This window comes from Scleropages formosus, chromosome 6, assembly GCF_900964775.1.
Source record: "Scleropages formosus chromosome 6, fSclFor1.1, whole genome shotgun sequence".
NCBI lineage: Eukaryota > Metazoa > Chordata > Actinopteri > Osteoglossiformes > Osteoglossidae > Scleropages > Scleropages formosus.
In genome coordinates this window covers 16,962,712-16,990,667 of record NC_041811.1, presented here as the reverse complement: position 1 = coordinate 16,990,667, position 27,956 = coordinate 16,962,712, and the positions used below count along the sequence as shown (strand labels likewise).

Below are 27,956 nucleotides of genomic sequence, written 5' to 3'. Positions count from 1 at the left end.
CTGTATCTCGAACTGTAGTGAAGTTACTGTCCGGTTACATGCTCTCAACTTTGCATGTGCAGGAATCTGTGCAAAAACAGTACATTTCTTGTATGACCACATCGCATTTTCCCTGTTTCCATACTGAGCAGAACCATACGCCAGAAAGGTGGACCCTGAAATGGGGATATACCTTAACATAACAACAGAAGATGAGCTGCAAAGAGGATGTACGGTTAAGAAAAAATCAATTTTTACTGGTTCACTGTAACAACCCAATGAGAATAAATATGTAATTAATAACAGACTAAATACATTTGTTTGTGTCACACATTACCTGCAATTGCTACAAACAAGGAAAAAATCTAAGAATGTGCCATCGTGCTTATTGTTCTCAGCTTTTTTGTTTCAAGTTGTTCAGCTGGCTACAAAAGCTGCATCTAAGCATTCGACTGCAAGTGCCCCGTGATTTAAAGGAAATAAACAAGCCTTTAGAAAATAAATTACTCTGTTCTGGAGATACACAGTATAAAAGGAGTAAACATTTACAAATCTCTACATTGCAATTAAAGGAACCTTGCATAGAAAACACTAACCCTGAGGAACTACGGACTCCAGGCCTTGCTTAGTTGAACATCTACAACTTTCTAGTCCTTAAAATTCTGGAAGATTTCTGCCACTTCCAGCCAGTTCCGGAAGCAGGCCAGGCCCTGGTCTCGGATCTGCTTCCTCCCTTTGTCCGTGATGACCTCCCCACTCTCCTTCACGATGACGAGCTTTGGGACGGCAGTGATGTTGTACTTCTTCTTCAGTTCACTGTGAGGAGAGAGGGTCATTAACTAGGCTTCACATCCTCGACCACAGCTGAGGAGCCACAGCTACACACACTCTTTCATAGCAACCCATAAACAGTAGTAGAAATGGTAATAATCTGACATTGACCTGGAAACGAATCAGTCGAGCGAGCGTTACCTTCATAATCCCCTCAAATGGCCCAATGGTGTTCGAACTTGTGTGGGGAGAAATACATTTTTTCTACTACCGCACGTGTTCCCATGGGAGCCGAGAGTCGTTCTGAACTGGTTACGCATTTGTTTAAAGTTTCGGGACAGCAACAGTAACCATAGTGACCCAAGAGGACGGCAATAGGAAAAAATCCCTGCGGACCATCCCACACCTGCACATACCCTCCAGAAGAGACAACGAAAAATCAGATTGTCCATGATGATACCTTGTGATATCCTGATACTGTTATACCCTGATAAACTGTCGGGATTATAATTAACCCCTTTACCAACCATTCTTCACGCCATTACTTTGTTCCATAAAGTAACCCTGTTCGGCAAATTCCTGCCATGAAGGGATTTAACTCCCATTGCTTCTTATGGGGGGGGGGGTAATAATATTGGTCCTCAGGCAGGATAAAAACATTTTTACATTTATTCACTTAGCAGTCGCTTTTCTCCAAAGCAACTTACAATGGATACTATGTAGTGTTACTAGCCCACACACCTTATTCACCAAGGTTATTTACACTGCTAGACACACTACTTACACTGGGTCACTCATCCATACATCAGCAGAACACACTCTCTCTCTGTCACTCACATACTATGGGGGGAACCTGAACAGCATGTCTTTGGACTGTGAGAGGAAACCAGAGTACCCAGAGGAAACCCACGCAGACACAGGGAGAATATGCACACGCCACAGACTGAGTGGGGATCAAACCCAAGTTCTCTCGCATCACCCAGGCGCTATGAGGCAGCAGCGCTACTCCCTGGGCCACCGTGCTGTCCAAAAAGAACACCTAGAAATATTTAAATAGCAAATAAATACATTTTATAGTACTTGTGGAAAAAAAAAATTATTTCTAGGTTATCTTTTAATGTGGTATTTTCATTCACTGTCAATAACTGCTTGTCCAACACAGAGTTGTGGTGGTTCTGACTCTACCGCACAGGCACGGCGTGTGAGACGGCGTGTATTTGGGACACACGTTTTCATAATTTGACTCTCAGATGTCGGTGATCTAAAGAAATGTCATTCACAAGATCACCACTTAAGTCTTCCGTTCTGCAAAGCACACAGACCCTGCAGCGTCACGAACAAACGACCTTGCTCAAGGTGCAGTAGTTACCCTGAAAAAAAATATCCAGTTGTATAAATGGGTATTAATAACTAAGGAGCTTAACATGGTAACCACTTAAGCCTTACTTGGACACTAGTTCTCATTGTCTCCAGGTTAATGCTGAGATTTGGACTCTACATTTAGCCAGGAAAGATCCAGACTGACTCCACTGATGGAAAACTGTCTGAGGGACCAAGTGCCCAGCCTGGCACAGGAGTGTAAGACACAAGCCTTTGCAGAGAATAAAGAATCAGCTTTCGTCTAGCGTAGTGGTTAGCGCTGCTGCCTTTAGACCCCAAGGCTGTAGGTTCGATTCCCCACTGCCAGCTACAGCACCCTTAAATTGCTCCAGTAAAATTACCCAGCTGTAAAAATGGGTAACAACTGTTAGTACCTCAACATTCTAAGCCACTTTGGAGAAAAGCGTCAACTAAATCAATAAATGTAAAACGACCACACAACAGGCAAAAACATTACACTGAATAATAATCCAGGGCATGTTGTAGCAGTTATGTAAGGGATGAGTATATAACATGAAAAGTGGTGCAGCAGGTAGCACGGTGATTACAGGTGACGGTTTGAAATCACAGCAAGGTACTTACGGAATACCTGTTCCAGAAAAAAACAGCCAGCTATGTAAATTAGTAAATCAAAGTAACCTAACATTAAGTCACTTTGAAGCCAGCAAAACGAATAAATGAAAATGGGGAAAAGAATATTAAAGATATTCTAGTCTTAATTATGAATGCCCCCCTCATTTACATTTATTCGTTTAGCTGACCCTTTTCTTCAGAATTATACTATTCCTACAGCGTTTCGACAAGAAAAGCCCGTTTCACGCGGTAATGCCTTGCGCGCCAGACGAGCGAACGCTAGATCTGCTTGCGGACCGTGCGTTTTCGCAGGTAATCTGTTCGAGGGCGACTGCAGCTCTTGAAGGCCTTACAAAGAGGCTTACAGCTGCTCGCCGTGCACCCGAGAGGCCCCTGCAACAGGGAACAGCGTGCAGGCCGCCAGCACCACAGCACTTACCGTAGTACACCTTTATAACGTATACTCCACGAGTCGGAGGCGAGAGCACGCTTGCAGCCAACCGCTTTTTCTGCCCCACGGGCCTACCGTTTCGGGGGTCTGAGCGGGAGGTGAGGCGACGTGTCTTCCCAGCTCTCCCGCAGCAGGTCCCAGAGGTGTAGGACACTGCGGGTTACGCTGCTGTCACCGTGCAATCAGCTCATCCCAGGGAGACTCACACTCCTCACCTACTTATTAACTTAAGGGGTCATTCACTGCCCTTTGTACACAAGACCAACGCTGGACACTTCATTGCTTTGCAAAAGTTGCATCCGAGCTTCGATTCCTCACATTTAAATGCACTCATCTAGCCGACACCTTTTTCCCAAAGCGATTTACAGCGTTAATCTGCTTACAATTATTTACCCATTTATACACCCGGCCGGGTAATTTTTACTGGAGCATTTTAGGGCGAGTACCTTGCTCAAGCCAAGGTACTACTGCTGGAGGTGGAAATAACTTCGTATTTTACTGACCTCACTGATCCCTTTGCTTTGTCCACAGAGCAGAGGTTACAACGTTAGCAAATCTAGTTTTACACCGATGAGCCCAACTTGTAACAGCTGTCTGTCAGTGGAGTTATGCGGTGGGATTCGAACCAGGAACCTTCTGATCGCAAGATGAAACTAACCACTGTGCCCCCTGCTGCCCAAGCGGAAACGCTGTATTTTATGCCACTTAAAGTTAAAAAAGAGTGAGTCTGGAATATAACGAGGTTAGACGTGTTCACTCACTGCTTGTAGGGGTCGTGCCAGGGCAGCGCGAGCCAGTCGCCGTGCAGCTCGTGGTAATACTCCACCATGTCCTCAGGCGACTTGTCCGACGAGATGAAGACCACCTCGAACTGGGCCGGCGGCTCCGTCTCCTCCACCAGCTCCGTGTAGAAGTCGCACAGGACCGGGGTGAAGTCGCGGCACGGGGGACACCAGCCCGCCGAGAAGTAGAGCCCCACCACCTTGTTCCGCAGCGCCTCCTCGGGCTCCACCAGGTCGCCGTCCTTGTTGAGCAGCGTGCGGCCCGCGAACACCTCCGCCATGGCGGCCCGTCGCGGCCGTATTAATTATATATCCCCGGCTCGCGCTCGCCTCCTTGGAAACGGGGCACCTCCGCGCGCCACGGCACGCGTTAGCGCCTACGAGCGAGAGTGCGCGCCCGCGCGCAGTCACTTATTTATTACTGAAGTGCTGGGAAAGTTACTTCGACGAAACTTTTCTTTTAAAAACTTGCCAGATCGTCGCAGTTTTTATTCAAGCGCTAGAACTGCCATCTTGCCGCGCCGTTTTGCTTCCTAAAATAGTTAATATCAGCGGACGATCGGATTATGTTGCTAGACTTGATTAGTCTATCCGAGAACAGCCGCGACTGACTCTGCCTGCGCAAGCAAGAAGAGGACAGCGAGGCAACTTTAAATGTTCTCAAAGAAATAACGTTAACGATTTAATAACGGAGTCCAACCGCGTTCTTTCTGTGTGCAAATGAGGTGTCCCACTCGCTCGCTCGCCGGCTCCTCCGTCCGCTGCGTCAGGCAACGCTCTGGTCGACTCTCCAGCTCGTCACAGCGAGACGGAAGGCTGGGCTTCTCTTCTGCTGCGTTTACAGGGAGCGGCCGAGGGAGGCGCTCTTTGCCCCCTTTAGCGTTATTACACTATTCATTTCGTTACGAAGCCGACGCGCTGAGCCCAATCCACTCAGTACTGCGCAGTCGCGATTTCCAGCTATTCGGCTTAGTGCGTTGTAAGCTTTACGCGGGAAAAAAAGCAAATAATTACTTTACGTAATTGAGTATGGCTTCTGAACGCATTGCGCAAAAAGTACTTATACCTGGGAGTCTACACAACCCCTCACCTGTATTTTAATGTTTTGTAGCCTGATGAACTGTCACTCGGGTAGAGTACGTGTCTCAGGGTCTTGCAGCAAGAAGGAGCGAGGCTTGAACGTGTGGCCTCGTATAAGTGTGCGTCTTTGAGGATCGCTTCCAACTCAGACATGCTGACCGTATTCCCCGCAATCAAACGTCCATCAGCCACCCTACTTCGCTGCGTTGTAGGAGCCTTAAGGAATCTAAGACTTCTACTCCATTGTCTCCTGAAACACCTGGTCATAATTTCAGTCAGGAGGCTGACAAATAGTTTTTTTTGAACACAACACCTTCATCCTAAACTCAAAACGTACTGTGCGTCCCCTGGTCTTCGAGCAGGACAACAGTACCACTTGAGAAGTTCCAATTTAGCGTCTGCTTAATGCTGACATTTCCAGAAACATGGCCCCAGTCTCAAGATTGCTTTGCTTGATAATGTCCAGATATGTAGAATTTAAGAAATTTGCTAATTTAAGACCTCTCTGCAATCATAATTAGCTGCGTTCCTAAAAAATTTGGCAATTTATAGTGTGTACATCGTGAAATGTTGCAGTATACTCTCATTTACATACTATGTAGACATTAATTTATGCCTTGTTTTCCATTCATTACTGTGAAACACTACATACAGGTAATTTCTACCATACAGAAGGTAAAAGGCCTTGACTATGTTTCGCTTTAATTATGTACTGGTAGGAATGAAGTTTTAGGCTGCGTTAATAGACGGCACAGAGATGCGCACATAGGGCACACGCAAGAGACACAGGTGCATTAACATTAGCGTGGCCATATATCCTTTGAGAAATGTGCCAAGTACTTCAGTGATGAATACCTGGTGAAATTCTCCAAAATGGCAACTTTTAAAGCTTTTTTGTGCCTCGTCACGAACACTTCAAATCTCAAACTGTTTGAAAAAAGATCGATTCCAACATGTAACAGTGATGATTTAACCAAACGGCAACAATTTCACATTAAGTTTTTATTTTTTTTAAATGTTATAAGGTATAGACTTACATAATTATAAAAATTACTTACAGAATTAAGTAACATGTTTAAGTGTGTGTATACCTCTAAATGCAAATAACATGAACTATCTACATTGTTTCGAAAACAAAACAAGCAGTCGAATAGAGCCATTTACCTAGACACAAAAGAGAACATGAAGACCCTTGGACTATACATGTATCTGTAACCATCAAATTGCACTGTATTATACAAAAGAAACAAGAGCAACAGCATCTCAAAGGGACCATATTGATTTTTTTTTTCTTTAATGTATTCAATTCCCTCAAGAAAAAAAAAAAAGATATGTTTTAATGTACATAATTTATTCTGGCATGGAACTACAACGGCTACTATACAAATACAAACACACGCACACCTCATTCGCAGACAACTTTCCCCCACTAATATAAGGCCATTTTCCTTAGACATATACATTTAGTTATGGCACTCATAGGACACAAACATAAAATGATTTGTCTGTCTTCAAAGCAGTGTTATTTGCAAAAGAGATATGATCCCTCAAATGCTGTACAACACTGGCAACCTGCCTTTTGGCACACCATTTATACCAGTGGATTTGTTCCTATACAGCAATTATTATAAAAAAAAAATCACAATTAATATACAAAAGTAAAATAACTGTTTGGGGGGGGGGGGGGGGGAACATGAAACAAAAAAGATTGATTCACATGCAACTCACTAACTTACATGAACTATTTCCTACTCATGCAAAAAATAAGTTTTTTTTCCTCAAAACTTTCAACATGGAACTGACATCAAACACAGTACAATACTACAGTAGGTAAAATTTCAAAAGCCTACAAATCTTACACATTTTTCTGGATGCGTCTTGCATTTTCCAAAGCCCTCCTCCCCGACACTTTGGAGTGAGACAGAACCCCGTGCAATGGGGCAAATACATGTAGTCACAGGGTTACATACAGGTGTGCATACTGCAGCTCCGAAACCTGAGCCTCAAGAAGATGGCTATAGCAAGTTAAAATAAACCCACTGGTACTTGAACATAATAGTGATTTTTTTTGTAGAACAAGAACAGTTTAATAGGATCTATTGCTATCTGCATATAGAATTCAAGCACCAGCATACAAAAAATGTCAACCAATATAAAATATCAATGCCCTGCAACACAGAGCTATGGTAATACAATCTGTGGTAATACTCACCAATTTTAACTAGTTGGTTGTGGGTACGAAGCCGTATCCTGAAATACTACTATCATCACTGAACTCTTAATGCTGATAGTTCAGTTGATGTGTCAACTATGTATTGTGAGTATGACCATCTTCAGAGGCCCAGGTTGCAGGTATTCAATCATAAACACCACTTTTTCATCACCGAGGAAAAGCAGAATATTAACGAGGTGTGTGGAGGCTGAATTCACAGAAACACTGTCCATTAACATAATGAATAACAACATTTATACTCTTTAGTGCTTTACATTATTCCAAAAGCCACTTTCAGATTTCTGCGAAGCCTTTTTTTTTTTTGCACATTTTGGATGCAGTAAATGTAGTTCTGATGGAAAAAGAAGGAAAACCTAGTTCTTTGTTCTAATGGTCAATATTACACCAATGGTTTAATGAGGCACATGCTAATAGGCTCAAAGAGGAGTGAAGAAGCTTTACGGTGGGGGGGGGGGGGGAGTCTTCCTAAACAAAATCTTTCATAGGCTTGTCACAATCCCTTGAACACCATTTTTGGCTTTACTGCATATTGTGGAAGGAAAAAAATAAATCATGCGGGACAATTAAGAAAACAGAATTCTTATGTCATCAGGTGAGACTACTTATTACTAACGTTATATCTATATGAAATACAACATGTTCCGAAGACACACTTCTGCAAATAATGCATGTTGTTGTACCATGTGAAGTAAGGAACTTGACAATGTTGACATGTCTTCCAGATCTAACAAAGTTTGGGATGATACAGAAATAAAACATCCAAAACTAAGGGTAACACAAAAAAAAAAGCCATTACAGGTCCTGACAACCACATCTAACAGTCACTGTAAACTTTTGACTAGAACTTTGAACCAGTTAAGAGGTTTCACAAGAATTATTAAAAATGCCCAGATTTAGTCATGTTAGAAAACAGCAAGACTTTGCTGGTGTTTTATTATGTTGTCTATAGAAATACAACTAAAGTTACAAATTGTCGTAAATATGTGGTTTTTTTTTTTTTTTTTTTTTTATTTCTTGCTGGGGAACTTCATTTAAAATCAGTGTTTAAGAGCAAACTGCAGAAAGCTTACATGTATATTGAATTCTAATCGATGTCTTTTAAGGAAACCAATTAAAGAACTGAAAGGAAAACACTGAATTATTCATCCCCTACAGATACCACAAAGGAAATGGCAACAAAAATAAATATGAAACATTATTCTTTGAAATTTCCCTAAAAAATTGCTAAGATTTTCTACTTAAGGCTTTCTATATTGCATACAATGGGGTGTACTATTTAAGTCTGCAACTACAATGAACCAAATAAAAAAAAGGACTTGCATAAGCATTATTCAATTCCATTGACACTGAAGTAATTCTGTCTAGGTTAAAATTAGAATGAGACTTCAGCTATCTTCTGTTGCTAGATGTTCAAATAAAAATGTAAATGCAGTGTGTGTTGCGATTTTAAAAATCCGTTTTTCTTGCCACTGAAAGACATGATATGCTAAAGATTTAGCTTCAACGTAGGGCTGAAATTTTAAGATTGCATCCTCCTGTTAATTCTTCCAATAAGCCTTTTACTTTGTGCAGAGACGTCCCTTCTGGCGGAATTAACAAACGTTTTGTTAGCAAGGTTCGAGAGCTCTCAGGAAACCACAGGCTCCAGTGAGAGCCTGCAAAGGAAATATCCACCTTGTCTCAAGTTGTCACGAGAAGAGCTCCGAAGATTTGGCAATGTCTGTAGATCATTTCTCACTTTTTCACCCACTTCCCTCCCCTCCAAGCAACACACCTAGGACGTTTTCACCAAGTCGTAGACGTAGATGTGGAAGTCGTCGTCAAACTTGATAAAATACACTGATGGTTTGGCTTCCACCTGATGGATCACCATGCCAGTTCTTTTGGAGCCATCTTCTTTGGCATACTCCACTTGTTTGCCCACCAAGCTGTCCACCACCTCTCCTGGCTCACGTTCAGCAGGGGGCGAATCATCTGCAAGCACAGATAGATCCCAGCTGAAGCTAAACCATCTGTCCCAATCCAACGTCACACCACTATTCTGAGATCAGTTTAAGCTCTTATAACTTGCAAAGCTGGAATTTAACCAGAGCACTTTAATAAAAGTCTTAAATGAGGCAAACCCGAAGCTCTGGAATTCCAGAGCTATTAAATGTTGTTTGTAAGTTTATTACTCTGCATATAACCAATCCTCCTTTTATGTATTTATTACACTGAGTAACTTTTTTTGCATATGACCCTTAGAAACACTGACAGTTTTGCACTAAAACTCAACTACAGTGAACTTACTTGAATCAGGCATTATCCGAAGGTCACCTTCTTTGTAATCGTCTAGAAGCTGATACATGTATAAAACGGGATCCTTCTCATACGTGATGTAAAACCATGTGTTCATAATGGGAGCACGTGCTAGGACCATTCCTCTCCACTCATCCTTTGATCCATCTTCCGTCTCAAACATGTGCTCCACAGCCTTGCCAATCATAGTATCTGCCAGGTGGGCGTCACTGATCCGGGAGGAGGCTGCAACATACAAAATTTATCTTAAAAATAATTTCAAAACCTGTATCATTTTCCTTCTATAAGACTGAGGTCTGCAAATGTAACCAAACGTAAAGTTATTCTTTAGCTATTCTTATGTTCTAGATGTAATTTTTACATTTGTTTCTCAAATAACAATAACTTTGTTAAAGAAATGGACTTACCAATTCTGTCTGGTAAGACTTCCAGGCCTTGTACCCGCTCATCTTTGTGAAGTTCCAGCCCATAGACACAGTCAAAGCCGTCATACTTTATTAGGTAGAGCGAAGGGTTGACGGGGACCTGGTCGAGGACTGTTCCCTTCCACTGCGTCGGTGGACTTCCAGCCTCCTTCCAGGTATGTTGTATCCTACAGCCAACAATGTTCCGTCTGGGTTGGGAAACTGGCTTACTGGGGCCAACGTTGCTCTTGTGCTTCCTATAGTTTCCAATCACCAATAAGAAGGCAATTTCATAACAAGAAACACAGGCTTGAGGATATTTATGGTTTTTGCTACTCAAAAACAACTGCAGCAGGGGAAAAAAAAAGAAAAAAAAATCAGTATGAAAATCATAAAATAAAAATATATTCCAAAGAAGAACTTACTTGTGGGAATTCTTTTTCTTCATCATACCTGCAGAAACACCTGCATGCCCTAAAATGGCAAGAATAGATGTTCAAATAGTCACCATTTGCATTCTGGAACTGATCAATAACAGTTTAAAAATGGACTTTAAATGTGAGATTAAACTGTCTGCAAGCCAGTTTTGCATTTAATAGTTCTACTCTGACTTCACACACAAAGACTATAAATTTTGACAGTAGCTCTTTTTTCCATTACTTAACTCATTATCAATAAGCACTTGTCCAAGTCAGGATTAAGCAGTCTGGAGTCTATTCCAGAAATGCAGGGCACTAGGCAGCTCAGGGTACACCCTGCATGGAATGCGAATCCATTGCATGGTAGCCACACATTCATTCAGGGTCACTAATGGTACTAATGATCATCTCCTGAATACCCGAAACACGTCTCTAGACTGTGGAGAAAACAAGAGCACCCAGAGCAGACCAGGAAACACACAGATTGCCATGCAAATTCCACACAAACTAAGCCAGATTCAAACCTACACCCATAGTCCAGGTACTGAGACAGCAGTGCTACCTGCTGCCCCTCATTTCTTAATGATGGAGCTATTTTGTTTGCACCTAGAAACAAATGCCTTCCGTATGAATCAAACATTCACCCAATTTTCCCCACTGAACATGGAAAATTCCTGTATTTTGCATGTGGCGAAAAGCTCAGGTGACATCCATGTCCAGAACACCAGACAACTACCTAACGAAGGAATTCTCATAATTATTGTGTAATGCAGTATAATGCAATGAAAAGCTCCTTACCTCTCTTTACTGAACTATTCTTAAAGCACCATTTTCAATAAAACAGGAAATCACACAGATTTATGATACTGTCTTTCAAAAGAATTCTGTTTTTCCACTTCAGCTCTAACCGATAGGCCATGATTTCTTCTGCCTTTTCAGCTTCCTTTAAACTTTTCTTTAGAAGTTTTTTTGTTTTTAATAAAGGCTCATTACTAATACAGACTATGGTTTTACACCAGAAAGAAAACTTTCAAGATTTTGGAAAGATGCTCTGAGACACACAGCTGTGATACAACTAAGAGGTGCAGAAGCCATGCCATGCATGGGCTGCTGCTCACCTTCTGCGGTACTGTACATCACCAAGGCTCATATTCTGAATTGAAATTTCCGTTCTTGTGAACAGTTTCTCTTAAACCTCAGATGACCACTCGTTATGCCAATTTTGCGGTAGAAATAACATGTATTCAGAACTGCAAGCTATTTTCAAAAAGTACTATGCGAAGTGACTTCTGGATTCAACTAAACCCGAGCAGATAAATAAAACCAGTGATGCACACAACGGTCTTACCTGCATCAGCTCTGGATCGCTGGCCTGCTGTTTTCCCGAATGGGGTCTTCATTCATCTGGATCTAGGTGAGCAGCCAAGCTGCCAGACTAGGGTGAGAAATGTCTATGTCACCCAATCCAGAGAGGAGATGGGAACGGGTCACAAGACTGTCCTTTCCTCACCCCACCATGCACACCAACACTCTTGTTCGGACCTTCGATCCACTTTCCCAATGAAGGACAGCCAGAGCTCTAGCCCTGGAAAACAAACAGGCAGCCTTGTTTAAAATGTCACTACACCTAAAATTGTTTCTGGGGCTATAATTAGTCAAGTAAATGTTTGTATAAAACTTCTGTGCTTGAAGTGTAAAAAAAAAATCAGGATTACAATGCAGTATAAGAGCTGCCTCCTCCCTTGTGCACATGAGTGACAACAGAAATCAATGTCCACTTGTTAACTATACAAGGGCTTTAAACAGGCCCTGAGCAGTGTCCAGAATAACAGAAAAAAACTGAAATAATGCTTGTAAATCTTTCGGGAAAAAAGCAAGATATTTACCGTAACATAAGCTATTCACTCTTGATTGTTTTACCGCCACTAAACCAAAGTACAGAGAATGCTAACTATAGTCATTTTTACCCCCTAATATGAATCTTATGCCTGCAGTTCTTAACAATCCTTTCTCTAAGGCAGAAAAAGTCATCTGTAGAGCCATTCCTCCGTTTTCTTTTAAGATTAGTATTTTATTAATTTGGCATTGCGTTAGTGTTAAACACAAAATCGTGTCTCAAAGCCCAAAAATCCTTAACATATTTTAATGACTGTTATACTTTTCCTCAGAATGGATATAACGCATTACCTTTTGTCCGAGCGGCTTCATAAAGCGTTCCAGAGAAAGCATGAGTTAATATATTGTGTCCGACATTATTCAGCGGAAGGGTCTCTTTTTGGACAATAAAGCCAGACTGTAGAATAACAGCAGGGCTTCACAGGATATGCCAACATTTCAGCATGGAAACAATATTGCTTTCTAAAGCCTTTAGGAAACCACACTGCAGGTGAACTCAAGAATTGTGCCATACTTGAATAGGACCACACACTGGCTTTTGTAATTGAGTTCAGAAACAGAAAAATAAATGTCACCTACAATATTCTCATTACAAAAAAAAAAAAAAAAAAAAAAAAACTTTGGTGGCAACAACTTAGTAACTGTATAGCTAGAAAAAATTAAGTGTACTTTATGATGAAATTGTCATGTGATCTCATTTGCTTGCAAGACAGTACACATAGTTTAATGAACTCATTTAAAAAACTTCTGCAATCTTAAACATGTTCCTTTTCAAACATCACAATGGAAAACAGTGAAGGGCTTCTGTACTCCTGTAATTATTCAATATTCCAAAGAATTTAGAAGTATTTGAGACTAAAGATGTACGAGACTCCAGTTTCATTATGAAATAACAGAACACCTAATCAAATGAGAGATGAGAAAATTCTCTCCATAAAAGGAAATTAATCACATTTGATTCAAATCTCAGAACTATAATCTCTGTAGTATAGTGTTGCCTCCTAAATACGCATCAGTGTATGCAGTGTCATCTACAAAACGATTAAACATCTCACGCTGTCAGTCTCAGATGCGCAATCTACAGGGAATATCCAGCAGTTTTATAAACAGATTTATTGCTGAAAAATATATTCCCTCTGCTGAAAGAATTTAAGAACCACTACCATTTATGACTAAACTGATACATCAACTGATTATCGATAACTGCCCAGTGCAGGGTCAAAGACATCTGAAGCCTAGTGTAAGGCAGGGAAACCACATACACATACAGTCACACGCACAAAGAAGCTAAATGAAAATCATCAATTCACCTGAAACATGCCTTTGGACTGTAGGAAGAAACATGAGCACCTGAAGGAGACCCACACAGGGAAATATGCAAACTCTTCAAGACTGATGGATTCGAACCCGCTGCCAAACAAAGCCCAGGAGCTACCTGTTGCACTGCTGTGTCACCACTGGCCAGATATAGCCAAACAACATCTGAAATAAATATCTACACAGCTTATAAGGTGTTATTTCCAATCTAAATTTCAGTAATTTGCAGTTTAATTTCAAACATATGCCAAAATAGATTTTTTGCTAACTAAAAGAACTCGTGCTTCCTTTTTTTATACAATATTTAAAAAAGAAAAAAAAAGCATCAATTACCCTACATTAACTGCACAGATGATTTTGGGGCAGACATGAATTATACAAATTTTCTACCTTGTCTTATTTCAAGACAAATGATTGAGTATATTTTCTTCATTAACAAAAACCCACTGTTCACAGGGGGGAAATCACCCATCACTGGTCCCTCCAACCATAAAACACAGAATTTACATGATCACTCCACAAGGTGGCAATATGGCCTTATCAAAACAAAACCAATTTGCAAACCTTAGAACAAATGAAATTTCTATATTTATGCATTTAGCAGATGTTTTTCCTCCAAGAATCATACTATGTACTGTTAACTGGTATTCTGTGATTTGCAATGACAGGTATACTTCAGTGTCTCTATAATCACGCAAAAATCGTATAGCAGAGAAATGTAATGCACTAATGTAACTCGCTAATTAACCTGAAACATCTTTGGGAGGAAACCCATACGAACACGAGGGAAAAAAGCATGCCGACTTCATACAGAAAAAGCTGAATTCGAAGTCATGTCCAAACTGGCAGCCCCAAAAGTCGTGAGGCACCAGCACTACCTGCTTAACCTGTGCAAATGTAGGAGGAACTTAAAGGACAGCAATAACTTGTTGCTCTCTGTTCTCTGATACTTTTACTTAAAGCAACTTAGTATTTGAGTTTTTTAATATTTAAACAGCTCGACATTTTCACTAGAACAATTCAATGCAACTGTTTTACTTATGGGTACTAAAATAGCAGCGTAGGTTTTAAGTGGCAGCCTTCAGGTTACAAGTTCATGTCCTTAATCACTAGGCCACCTGTTGAAAAGGCCTGTTATGACATCTATAATATATTTTACACACGCATACATATGGGTGGAAAAGTGATTCGCCATTTCACTCTGCAGGATCTAGAAAAATTTACCCAAAAATACTTTTTTTACATGCAAAATGACACAAAGAGGACACATACCTTTGCAGAAGGCAACGTACTTCATAAATACTTTTACACAGTACGCATTCCAAACTTAAAAAACAAGAAGCACCGCACCAAAAAGCCGAAAGCTGAAGCTGCTAACGCCGGCAAAGCCCTCTCCGCAGTCAATAATGTGGCATGAACACATTTCGACTGTGCAGACGAGCGAGTCATTTGTTATCATTACGTGTCATTTCAATGAGAACCTGATCGAAGAGCAAAGCTCTGCCAACTTGTACAACACAACAAAGGCAAACAGCTGAAACGCGCTATGAAAAGCACTACCAAGCAATACGAGGTACGCGGCCATGCTAAAAACTACACTGGGACTGGAATTAAAAGTCTCGTCATCTCACAAAACAGCACCTTCTTCTATTTTAAGTGTCATAAATCAGAGGTATGGTTAGGATAATGTGCAGGAGTCGCTGCAGCTGGTGTGGACTTTGAAGTGCGTAACGGCCGGTTCTTGATGGCAACGGTGGGTATCGCTGCCACTCTCCACGGTCTGAGCTTCTACCCCAAGGGAATTTGCAAGTCTCATTCGAAAAAGCACCGACTAAGTCTCTGCAGTCCCGTTTAGCACGAGAAGAAATGCGAGCCGCACATAAGTCGGCACATGTCGCAGAGCACACGCCCGAGGTGCACAGGTGCACGGAGGATGCTGCCAGGGCTGCGGGCAAAGTCACGGCCCAGGAGCCCGTTTCAGATGTTGGAGGACACCCGTAGCCCGGAAGAGAAAGCGACGGCATCAGTGCAAGAAGAACATTTATGCGACGATGGCTGAGGAACGTTACTAGAACCGTTGTACGGGTCGTAAGCTCAAGCGCAAAAACCAGCCGCAACGGTTTTACGGACCGAAGAAATACAGCCGAGTGACTCTGCAGCCCCGTTTCTGCGAAAGCTGGGTTACAAACAGGAGTTTGCACAGCTTGTAAAACCATGCATATCTACTGACGACAGAGAGAGATGCAAATCCTTGTTCAATCAGAGTTGAATCTGAAATCAATTTTTTTCTGTGCTCACTTACTGCAAACAATTTATTATTAGTTCTCTTTCAGACTGACTTAATTTAATTCATTGACTACACAACTTATAATTTATATTAACAAACGTTACTGATTAAACTGTAAATGTTAATGTGTGTAAGTCAACAGCAGCTACTTTTTAGGTAACTCGGTAAACATTCCTAAATTTTATGTCTTCAATTCACACATTAGTTTTATTATTTTACACAGATCAGAGCTGTTAATTCAAGTATTTATGCAAGTATTCAGTAAAACCACAATACTCCCCATCTGTACTCAATGACCACTAAAGGAGGCAAGACTTGGATATTTGTTTATATATCAAGACTAAAGTAACTAATTGGCTACCTTTCGTCTTGCCAACTTTATCAAGCAGGCTAATCAAGACAGACTTGGGAAAAAGGAAGCAAAAATTATTCCAATTTTGCAGTTTTACATATTAGGACAGAACCATCTAGCACCTAGTCCTCGCTAACCCGAAACATTATATAAATCTGGCGTGGTACGACACACACAGAACTGAGTTCACATTTTGTCAATATTCAACCATAAATTAGTCTGCATGCAGAGGCCACGGATGCAAAAGCGAACCCAGTGATTTGGCAGCTTGTAGAATCCTTTCAGCAGCCATTACTAAGTAACTTTTCTGTATAAATGTATCACTCTCTTACATGACAAACAAATTTTGGCCCACTCCTGCTTATAAAACTGCTCCAGCTCATTGACGGTTGAGGTCATGTGTTTACGTATAGCACTTTTAAGGTCCCGCCACATCTCAGTGGGGTTAAGATCTGCACTTTGAGATGGCAATTCCACAAATCCTTTTCTTTTACAGGCATTCAGCTAGGTTTACCGCTTTGCTTAGGATCACTGTCCTGCTGCACCATCCGTTTTCATCCAAGCATTAAGCACGAGGCAGATGCTCTCACATTTTTCTCTAGAACACATTCATATGCAGGGGAATGTATGGTGATCTCACAGATTATGAGGCATCTACACACTGTGGTTACAAGCAACCCCAAAATGATCACTCCTCCAACATGTGTGATGGCTGGTAGGAGGACCTTGACATAATATGCAATGTTTGGTCTTCACCAAACATGGTGGTGTGCATTATGGAGTTCAGTTTGAGCTCATCTGCCCAAGAACACCTAATCCGAGCTGCAGTGTTCTCTTAGGATGCTTCATCCTATCGACCCTTCAATGAAAGCCTCACAATGGAGTCAGGTACATTTCCTGTGTTGACAGAGACCTGTAGATCAATGGATACAGTCTTTGGGCTCTTCACAATTTCTGAGAATCATACAGCCTGATCTTGTTGGAACAGTCACTCCTAGGTAGACTGGCAACTCTCTTGAACGTGCTCCCTTCTTAAATAATCTTTATGAATGTGGAATGATTGCCTCCATACTGTATGAAAATGGATTTTGCTCATAATCTCAAGGTCACTGACATCCAAAACAAAGCTTAATACAGACATCCCTAGATTAATTTACAAATTCTTCTGTACAATCCTTGGCTATAGCTATAATAAAAAATACACTAAGTTTCAGTGGGTAGAATCAGGACAACTTATTCTGCTGGTTGAATCCCACCCTCATCTGTAGTACCCTTAAACAAGGTACTTATCCTAAATTGCTCCAGTAAAAAAATCACCCAGTTGTACAAATGAGTAAATGATTGTAGGCAGATTAACACTAAATTGCAATGAAGAAATACATCTGCAAAATGAAAATGTAAATGCTAGAAAATAGTAAATAAAATGGAATTATTTCATTCCTCTAATTGCAGTCACTCATGTAGGTATGAAAATGTCTGCTCTTTTTTTTTCCCCCCAGTACAGATGCACCACTATGTAGGGTCTGAGTTGAAGTGAGAAAAAGGTGGCACATTATGGATTAAACCAAACACCCAATCTTGTAATGAAACAGCAAAATCGGATTCACTTCTTGACAGATTTATATACATATAAATAAATAAATAATAAATAAATAATAAAAAAAAAAAACCATAACCCTAAGCACAAGAGGGTGTAACGCAAGATTTACCACTGGACAAATGCCATTAATTTTGCTCGGAGTTTCTTTTTAATTCTAGGAGTACATCTTAATGAAAGATGGCATGAATAAGGGAGTACATTTTTTGAGAAACTCCCTTTGAGCTCTCTGTTTCAATTTACATTAATTGAAAAACTAAAGGCCCCACTGATAATGAATATTTGGGTATTTGGGCTGATACTAATTACAATACCTGAAACTTAACAGAAACAATAAGCCTGGAGATCCCCCATGTGGTCTTTGTATGAACTCTAATGAGATTCGTTCTTTTAATTACAATGATACTACAACAGATTTTGCATTACAGTAAATAAGGCTTTCACACATCTGCTAGACTTCCAAACATGTAAACCCTTTGGTGAGTTGGATCGTTGAATCTAAGGCCATTTTTATATACTTAAGTACATTTTGTTATGGCACCCAAACCATCTAGAAAATCTGTCAAAACTCTGAAAAAATGCTTGTGTCACTTTGAAAGGTCCACCCCCTTACCATAAAAGCAGAAAGGCACTGCAGTACAAAATGCATGCATCACTTTTGGCTTTTTTTGCACAGAGGCAGACAATGATCTGCCTTAATCAAAGATTCTCCAAAAACTGAGGAAAAACATTTTTTTTTTTTTTTTGCCATTGTCTCTTGTGAAAAATTTTCCAAACTATATGAAGAAAACCACCCTCTGCCACACAAAGGACGTACAAGAAGCAAAATAGTAAAGTGAGAGTTTGCCTAAGCCAAAAACATCTAAATACAGTTACTAGGCAACCAAAAAAAAGTTTAAAAAATAAATTTACCCACACACTACAAAATCAAGGACAAAGGCATACATACAATGTTTCTATTGTGGTATTCCTACAATATTTTGAAGTCTTAGCCTACCTAGCTATTCTTCTGTATAGCGGTACAATTCTAGAATAGTCTTTAAGGTTCACATCTAGAAAGAGCTGTGAGTAATGTTTACAAATAGCAATAAAACAAAATTGTAATTATCATTTGATCAAAAGGCAAGGCACTGGTACACATTTTCAATGCAAATGCATTGTCGGTAATTAGATAATTTCTAAGTCATGTAATCCAAAATGCACAAGATTATAAATTTTACATTAGTTATTTGTAGAACTAACATTCTCAGTACTAAAACTCATAGCACATGATAAAAATTTGAAGAGGCTACATCAGGTGTGGGCAAGAACATGAGATGAGCAGTATGCAGAACTGATTTACTGAAGTCACCAATTGGAAAGAAAACATCACCTGTCTTTTGCTGAAAATCTAATGACTGGAAAGTAGTCCAGTCAGTAGATTATTTATATCCACAGAGATCCAATGACCAAAAAAAAAAAGAAAAAAGAAAAACCAGTTATTGCAAAACTTAGAGCGCATCACTGGCCACCACAGGGCAACATGTAGTCTTAATCTTAAATATGCTACAGCAAAAACTGGTTTTGTCATGAAAGGATTCTCTGTTGCAACACAAACTGTAAAAAATACAATAAGCTGCCATAAAAGAATACCATGAATCAGAACTGACTCAAGTTTTGTCAGACAGGTTCTAACTATGTCAGTCTATCACCATCAACGAATTACACTACCGCTGACTATAATAATTAGGTATGCAAGAGTTCACTTTAAAAACTGCAAGGGCAAATACATTGGTTTAAATTAGGTGTGCTTTCTTCTGTGAAAGACAATACTGAAAGACTATCTGAGCCAAATGGGTTTCCAACTTCCCAATGCTGAATTCGTTGCCAAATGCAGCAACTGAAATAAAGGTTCGGCGCGAAAAAAATGCGGTCGCGTACACCTTGCACTGCCACTGCGTTTGTGTTAAAGTCATAAAATATGTCCTTCTTGCAGCGAGCAGAAAACCTTCATTTCCAACTCAATCCACACACTCTTTCCTTACAAGGCTGTTTAGCAAGCGCAGATAAGGGAAACGGATCGGTTCACAGGCTGAACTTCCTTTGTTACGCTGCGTAAGTGTAGAAGGGCAATTACTTTAACATAACGTACATTCCCAGCAGTACCAACAGGACTATCCACTTTTCTTTGGAGAAGATATCCCACCCTCCTCTAATGCACCTGAATAAAAGATTACGTAGTGGTCAGAGCTGGTGACAACTGCTGTTAATTTTACTGTGGGAGCTTCAAAGCCAAATGCACATGGGACAAAACAGAGAAATTATGAATGTGACAGGTTAAAAAAAAAATGTGGATACTGGGACATTAAATGCACGTAAGCAAGAAATTCTTAAAGATTGCTTACATTCAGCATCGCCAAAGACCGTGCAATTATATTCTCATGTTGCAAAATGTTTACGAGGAGGTAATGGACAAATTGTATTTTCTACGAGATGCACGTCGCTTTGGAGAAAAGCGTATGCTAAATGAATAAATGTAAATGTAAGCGAAGAAGTCCTGTGGGGGTGTAAGACTCAGTGGTTAACAGTTGAATCTCATTACCTAATGGCAGCAGGTGGTGCAGCGGTTAGAGCTTCTGGGTTCTACCTGAAGGATGCAGGTTTGAATCCGGCCCCCTGCTGTACTACCCTTGAACAAGATACTTGCCCTGAATTGCTCATGTAAAAATTACTCAGCTGTAAAAATTGTTAAATCACAGCTAAGTACCTTAAAAGCGTAAGCCGCTTTAGTCGACAGCAGTTAAATAAAAGCGAACTTCATAATGCGCAAGCAAAGAATTAAGATGTTCAGTTCCTGTATATCTGTAAAACACCTACTGAACACAGGTGGTTAGGGGTTTAACCCTTAAATCGCCGATTTCTTCCATTCACATCACTACATCTGATGCAAATTTAAGTTGGCAAGAAGAAGACACCAAACAGAAAGCGGAGCAAAACTGATGTCTTTCACAAGCCAAAAAGAAGGTAGCAGATGACGTAGAGTACAGCTGTTATTAGAAGCAACAATCTTCTACGAATGCATTGATTGACTGAAGGCGAGAAGCAGCTCAAGCAGAAAACTGTCAGTGTTTCGCAGAGAGACTGCCGGCTGTGAGCGATGGTCCGGCTGCAGTACGGGCACAGATGTGCTGGAGAGAGGGGCACGCGGAGCACATCTGCATTGGAGCTCACGTCCGAAACTGCGCGGCTGTGTAGCAAACGCGCTCTGCAGAGGTGCTCGTCACGAAGCTCCAGATAAGCGGCAGCGTGCGCGAGGCAGAGCGAGCGAGCGAGCGCGTGCCCGCGCGCACAGCGCGCACACACACACTACCTACCACGAAAATCAGCCTACACACTCCACGTACCGTAAAGCAGGCAGCTACCTGCATCCCTCGTTTTGCACAGTTTGCGCCAAAACAGCAGCGTCTCCCTCCCCTCTCGCAGTGCCAGTGGCCACACAATGCAGCGCTCAGTGCCACACTTCAGCCAGGTGAAAAGACGGATGAGCGCACAACGCAATAATTACTGAAAAATGCATAAATGCACATCTGCCTGTTCGTGTACTCTTCAAAATTTCATCCCTCTCTGCGTTGATATTTTATATTATGCTGCTATCGCGAAGAACAGCAGCAGTAGCTACTGTTTTCTCTTTTCAGTCACAGTGAGTGAAGCTAAAAAGCTACCAACCACCGCCTCCATCGATCGACTCGAGAAATAGACGATACGGTATTCCAGTTGCAATACTGCTTCTCTAGGGAGGGGGCACTTGTAAGGATAAGAGCGTGCACAACACATTTTTGCATATTTTTCCATATGTGCGACAAACACTCCCGCCCGCAACAGGAACCAGCAGCACGACACGCTAGCTACAGTCGAAGCGACGTCAATGTCCGCCATGTTGGCTCGCGCCTCGCTCGGCCAGCGAGCCGCCCCGCAGCACGGCAAAGGCCAGCGGGGGGGAACGCGGCGCGCACGAACAAAGAAACGGCTTCGCTCTCTCGCAAGCCGAGCGTTTTCTCCAGCGAACATGAACTAGTATCCGCGGAACGCAACGTCGTCGCGTCGCACACACAGCCAGTGTTCTCCAAAAGCACGCGCGTCTTTCAGAAAAGCAGAAAATTCGCGAGTCAGTGTGTGGATTGCAGTGTCAAAATGTGAGGGCTCTAGTGGCGTTTCTAGAAGCTTACCCGTCGTGTTCATGAAATGAGCGCTCAGATGGGCGCCTTTCTTTCGTCTCGCGCTCTCCCCCTGTCTCAGTGAGCCTCCGTTTGTAAAGGAGCAGACAAGCCCGACTCCACGGCCTAGCCCACCCCTCCCCCCGCACCTCTGCAGCTGCCAAATAGTGAGACGGCGCTGTCTGGCAATGGCTCGCGCGCCGAAATTCCGCTCTCCCTGCCTAATAGTGGCCCGTCATCCGACGGTCCGTCCTCGCGCGTCTGCGCGTGCGCCACGGCGACTGCGACAGGGATGCGAGCGGCTGGAGAAGGGCTGCTTAATGGGATGTTCGTAGTATTGTTTATCATGCAGCATTATGCCGTTATGTCACTTACTTAAACGATTATACCCCCACCCCCTTCTATTATTCACATAGCTTCTCATAAAAACAATCTAACTAGCAGTTTTCAGATATGTTTAGGCCACAGATATGGAATTTGAAGGCAGACTCAGTATATTTAAATGCAGTAAAGTGATCTTGCATTTATTTATTTATTTATTTATTTATTTAAATTAAAACTTCCTACTACAACTTTACATAATACTGTAAAGCCACTGCACAGTGGCATTTTTAGTGGGGAAAAAATGATTGGCAAACAAGAATCTGTACTTAATTGCAGAGCCTCTGTAATTGCTAAGATTATAACATTCCCTAAAAGCTTCTTGCATGAGGCAACCTGCTTCATCTTCCCACTGAAATTTTCCCCGCTTTTCAGCTGAAAATTGTTTTAATTCTTCTGTGCTACTTCAGAAGGAGGGGGTGCGGTGGCGCAGTGGCGCAGTGGGTTGGACCACAGTCCTGCTCTCCGGTGAGTCTGGGGTTCAAGTCCCGCTTGGGGTGCCTTGCGACGGACTGGCGTCCCGTCCTGGGCGTGTCCCCTCCCTCTCCGGCCTTGCGCCCTGTGTTGCCGGGTGGGCTCCGGTTCCCCGTGACCCTGTATGGGACAAGCGGTTCTGAAAGTGTGTGTGTACTTCAGAAGGGTGCCAGTTTTAAAACATGGGGTTGGACAATGCACTCCATAATGCTTTATAATCTTCAAATTTTGTGATGCTATGGCTAGACCATGGTAAATCAGGTACACATTCTGGCATACTGCTTCGAAAAATATTAACCCTTCACGATGCATTGTTTGTGTTGAGTGCCAGTTAGTTAATGTTGACTTCAGAAACTTCTGTCCTCCAATTGTCTCCTTAGTGTTGAAAGGGGTGCGTTCATTGTCACTATAACAGAGTCGATCTCTCTGGATGCTGTTTGTCTTGCTTGTTTTTCTCAACTTCATTTATTCTCAAGTTTCTTCAATGTTATTTAGTATCACTGTCTTTTTTATAGAAATGCACAATCAGCTGTTAGACCTTATCCAGATAACTTGAAAAACTTCACTTAAGGCATTCAAGTAATTGCATACAGATGCTCCTCAACTTACGATGGTTCGAGTTACGATTTTTCGACTTTACGATGGTGAGATGGCGATAGACATTCAGTAGAATCCATCCTTTGAATTTTGATTTTTTTCCCAGGCAAACGATATGCGGTGCGATACACTCTCGCGATGCTGGGTAGTGGCAGCGATCCGAATCTCCCAGTCTGCCACACAATCGCTAGTGTATACAACTAATACTCTACAGTGTACTGTCTTGACAGCATTTTTTTGGATAACCGCTCCTCCCATATCTATGTTGTGTTTTGTGCATCCATCACTACGAAATGCCCATCTGTGTCTCCCGCTACTGGCGAGAAGGAAGGCAATTTCTCTTAAGGAGAAACTACATGCCAAGAGCCAGTTTCTGCCGCGAGGGGCCACGGTGCGGCCATGCTGGACCTTTCAGGTAGTGAGCCCACATGGCCCCACCCCATGTTGCCTTTTTGGGCTGAGCCTGGCTGGGTTACGTTTTGGAGAGGCTATGGAAAATGACTTTCGGTCGGCCTCAAAGAGGTTCTGGAGAACCATCCAGTGGCTCAGGAGGGGTCGGAGGAGCTTCTCTCAAGTTGTGCTCAGCAACAGTGGAGAAACTCTGACCTCAAATGAAGATATTGTCAGGAGGTAGAAGGAGCACTCTGAGTAACTCCTAAACCCAAGAGATATGCCTCCCTTACAGGAGTCAGGGCCAGAGGCTTCTGAGGTATCAGAGTCCATTTCCGAATGCTCTACAGTGGCAAAGCACTGGGGGTGGATGAGATTCGCCCAGAACTGCTTAAGGCCCTGGATGTTGTAGGGCTGTCATGGCTGACATGCCTCTTCAAAGTTGCATGGACCTTGGAGACAGTACCTTTGGATTGGCAAACTGGGGTGGCGGTCCGTATCTTTAAGAAAGGGGACTGGAGAGTGTATGCCAACTATCAGGGTATCACACTTCTCAGCCTCCCTGGGAAAGTCTATGCCATGGTGCTGGAAAGGAGGCTCCAGCCGATGGTTGAACCTCAGATTGAAGAGGAACAATGCAAATTCTGTCCTGGCCGTGGAACAGTGGACCAGCTTTTTACCCTCTCAAATAACTGAGGGGGCATGGGAGTTTGCTAATTCAGTCTACATATATTTTGTGGACTTGGATAAGGCCTGTGACCGTGTTCCCTGAGAAATTCTGTGGGAGGTGCTTTGGGGGAATGGGGTGCCGGGGCCACTACTGCAGGCCGTTCGATATCTGTACACATGGAGCGAGAGCTGTGTCCACATACTCAGCATTAAGTCAAGCCTGTTCAATGTGGGTGTTGGACTCCGCCAGGGTTGTGCCTTGTCTCCACTCCTGTTTGTGGTTTTCATGGACAGGATATCAAGGCACAGCCGAGGTCAGGAAGGTATTCTATGTGGGGGCTGGAAGGTGATGTCTCTGTTTTTCGCGGCTGATGATGTGCTTTTGCCACTGTCACATGGCTGCCTCCAGCACACACTGGAACGGTTTACAGCTGAGTGTGAAGCGGTTGGTATGAGGATCAGCATCTCTAAATTTGAGTCCATGGTTCTCTCACGGAAAAGGATGGCATGCCCCCTTCAGGTAAAGGGAGAGAATTTGCCCCAGGTGGAGGAATTTAAGTATCTTGGGATCTTGTTCACAAGTGAGGGGAGAAGGGAGCGTGAGATCAGCTTCAGACTGGGAGCAGCGGCAGCAGTAATGCGGTCGCTGTACCAGACTATACTGGTGAAGGGGGAGCTGAGCCATAAGGCAAAGCTCTCTGTTTACCGGTCGATCTACGTCCCTACCCTCACCTATAGTCATGAAGTATGGGTAATGTCTGAAAGAATAAGTTCGCAGATACAAGCGGCTGAAAGAATTTTCTCTGCAGGGTGTTGGGACTCACTCTGTGTGACAGGGTGAGGAGGAGGAACTCGGAGTAGAGCCGCTACTCCTCCACATTGAGAGGAGCCAGTTGAGGTGGTTCCCTGGGCGCCTCCCTTTGGAGGTATACCAGGCACGGCCAACTGAGACAAGGCCCCGGGGTCGGACCAGGACCCTCTGGAGGGATTATATCTCCGAGTTGGCCTGGGAGCGGCTGGGGATCCCCCTGGGTGAGCTGGAGGAAGTTACGAGGGACAGGGACGTCTGGGATTCTCTGCTCTCCCTATTGCCACTCAGACCCTAGAAGGACAAGTGGGCAAGAAAATGGATGGATAGATGGAGAAACTTTAATTACTATGTTTATATATATAGTATTTATTATATTGTAATAGCTTCAGTTTTTTTTCTGTTTGTTTGTTTAGTAATTACTGTACTGTCTTGTGCTGTTTTGCAGAAGTCTTGAACACATGCACTTTATGTAGTCCTGTGTAAGTAACTTTGTGTTGTTTTATGTTTCACCATGGTCCTGGAGGAACGTTATTTCGTTTAACTGTATACCGTACCAGCTATATATGGTTGAAATGACAAAGCCACTTTGACTTTGATGAAGGCGGCAATGAACATCGCATGTGAACTTGGACTTTCGCAATCTACGATCTCAGCCATCTTAAAAGATAAGAAGTGATGATGTTCGGTAGATTAGGTGTATTGAATGCTTTTTCGACTTACGATATTTTCGATTTAAGTAACTCCATTGTAAGTCAGGGACCATCTGTAATACAAAAGCACCAGATCATTTGTCACAGTGTAATTACAGTTTCTGTTTTTCAAGTTATCTTCATCTGTTTATGTGATAAGATGTGCCTATGAAAACATACAATCTGTCATCTTTAAATGATTTTTTGCTTTAATCACCAAATCATGGGCTGAGTTACTGAATAATGTTCATAATTACAGAATCAGTTTTTTTTTCTTTTTTAACTGAAGGCACTGGCCAAGACATATGTTCATGCTTTTCTGCATTACAATTCATACTTTTCATCCAAGGTGAATTACAATGCCAGATGTACTACCTGCATTCAATCACTCATCTTTCTCACAGACAAAGAGCAATTTAATCACCATTTCATATTTATTCATTCAGCTGATGGTATTCTCTAAAGTAACTTCCACTGAATACTATGCAGTATTTATTTTTTCACCAAGGGTGATTTACAATACTAGATTACAGTACATACAGAATGCTAGAAAACACCACCTGTACTCAGTTACTCACCTATACATCAGAGCAACACACACACACACATATATTTTAGAGTCACCAATTCTCTTGAAGCACAAGTCTTTGGAGTGTAGAAGGAAAACCCATGTGAACACAGGGAGAAAATACAGACTCCACACAGACTGAGCGGGGATTAAACCCTCATCCTCAAACCACTCAGGCACTGTGAGAGAACAGCAATACTCACTGTGATATCGTACCACACAACATCCCATTTAGTCTTTCGCTTTCAAACTAAAGACTACAGATATTGGAAAGCAAAAAAATAAACATTCAAATTAACAATTCAGCACCAGAAGAATTAAAAGGAATTCTATTGCATAATGAAGAAGAAGAAAACAAACAGCCCACACTTCATAAACAGAGTATCTTACTGCATGCAGAACCTTACTGGAATTCATTCATATGTGTGAAACTGATGATATACTATGGATATGAATTTATTCATTATCTTTAACTGCTTGTTTAATGTAGGGTCGTGATGGTCCAGAACCTATCACTGAAACATAAGTCACAAGGCAGTGTGTACCCTTTTACAGGATGCCAGTCAATCGCAGGGCAATCTTGGACACACTAAAGGCAATTCAGACAAAAAAATTGACCTGAAACAGGTGTCTGTATGAGGAAACGCATTCAAACACAGGGAAAACATGGAAACTCCAGAGAGTCTGACCTGGATTTCCAGCCATGTTCTAATGTACAGCCAAGGTGCCACAAGACACCAGCACTGTGCCACGTGCCAGGATTTGGATATCTAATAAAAGCATCATGGTCTTTAGGACGTTAACCATCAGTTTCACCCAAACCACTGCCAGATGACTAATAAGACATACAATTTACAAGGTATGTCTCTCCCGTTACGAAAATAAGGAAAAAATTTGTACTGTAAAAAGTTTCCTGTCATATTAAGTAGCGTATTATTGCTCTGGCATATGTGGCCCTGCAGTAAAAGGTGAATAACTAGCTTTAGCAGTTCCTGTGACTGAGTGTATTTAAAGTACTGTATCAGAATAACTTTTGAGAAAAATAAAGATGGAAAAATGCCCCATTATCAGCTATATGTTTCTAAAGAACAATATACAAGTGTACTAAGTGTCAATCGGAAAATAAAAGACTGTTGTTTAGAAACAGTTCAATTTAATTCCAAAGAACAATGAAATGTAAAAAGTCAATTATTTGTCATTTTTCTATTATTCTTGCAGTTTAATTATTGTATATCCCCCAGCAGTTTAAGACGAAAAAATCCCTACCTTCAGTTAATTTAGAAATACAAAATAGCCAAAAATCACTTGTAAAATTAACAAGAAAATAAATCTGAATGGAGTTACAGCTGGGGAATGGAGATATGC

General features: G+C 41.8%; 2 protein-coding genes across 3 annotated transcripts; both read right to left on the bottom strand.

Annotated features, from left to right (window-relative positions):
* Positions 1–217: 217 nt before the first annotated feature.
* On the bottom strand, positions 218–4,783 carry nxnl2 (nucleoredoxin like 2). The gene is made up of 2 exons (XM_018736746.2): positions 3,916–4,783; positions 218–795 (listed from the first exon to the last, which is right to left on the bottom strand). The coding sequence occupies exons 1-2, from the start codon at positions 4,215–4,217 to the stop codon at positions 627–629; spliced, it is 471 nt and encodes a 156-aa protein (XP_018592262.1). The 5' UTR covers positions 4,218–4,783; the 3' UTR covers positions 218–626.
* A 2,911-nt stretch (positions 4,784–7,694) lies between these two features.
* spina (spindlin a) lies at positions 7,695–22,278 on the bottom strand. Of its 2 annotated transcripts, XM_018736624.2 has the most exons (7): positions 22,025–22,278; positions 11,913–11,955; positions 11,719–11,805; positions 10,377–10,425; positions 9,955–10,208; positions 9,539–9,772; positions 7,695–9,223 (listed from the first exon to the last, which is right to left on the bottom strand). In XM_018736624.2, exons 3-7 carry the CDS (start codon positions 11,768–11,770, stop codon positions 9,024–9,026), a joined length of 789 nt encoding a protein of 262 aa, XP_018592140.1. In that variant the 5' UTR covers positions 11,771–11,805; positions 11,913–11,955; positions 22,025–22,278; the 3' UTR covers positions 7,695–9,023. The 2 variants fall into 2 exon arrangements, with proteins under 2 accessions (XP_018592140.1, XP_018592141.1); XM_018736625.2 differs by lacking the exon at positions 11,913–11,955.
* Positions 22,279–27,956: the final 5,678 nt, after the last annotated feature.

Excerpts from the sequence above, each read along its gene's own strand:
- nxnl2 (XM_018736746.2), bottom strand. The coding sequence starts at position 4,217 with ATGGCGGAGGTGTTCGCGGGCCGCACGCTGCTCAACAAGGACGGCGAC. Across the intron at positions 796-3,915 it reads TGGCACGACCCCTACAAGCA|TGAACTGAAGAAGAAGTACA; the intron begins GTGAGTGAACAC and ends CTCTCCTCACAG.
- spina (XM_018736624.2), bottom strand. The coding sequence starts at position 11,770 with ATGAAGACCCCATTCGGGAAAACAGCAGGCCAGCGATCCAGAGCTGAT. Across the intron at positions 10,426-11,718 it reads GCGATCCAGAGCTGATGCAG|GGCATGCAGGTGTTTCTGCA; the intron begins GTAAGACCGTTG and ends TTGCCATTTTAG. Across the intron at positions 9,224-9,538 it reads TCGGATAATGCCTGATTCAA|ATGATTCGCCCCCTGCTGAA; the intron begins GTAAGTTCACTG and ends CTGTGCTTGCAG.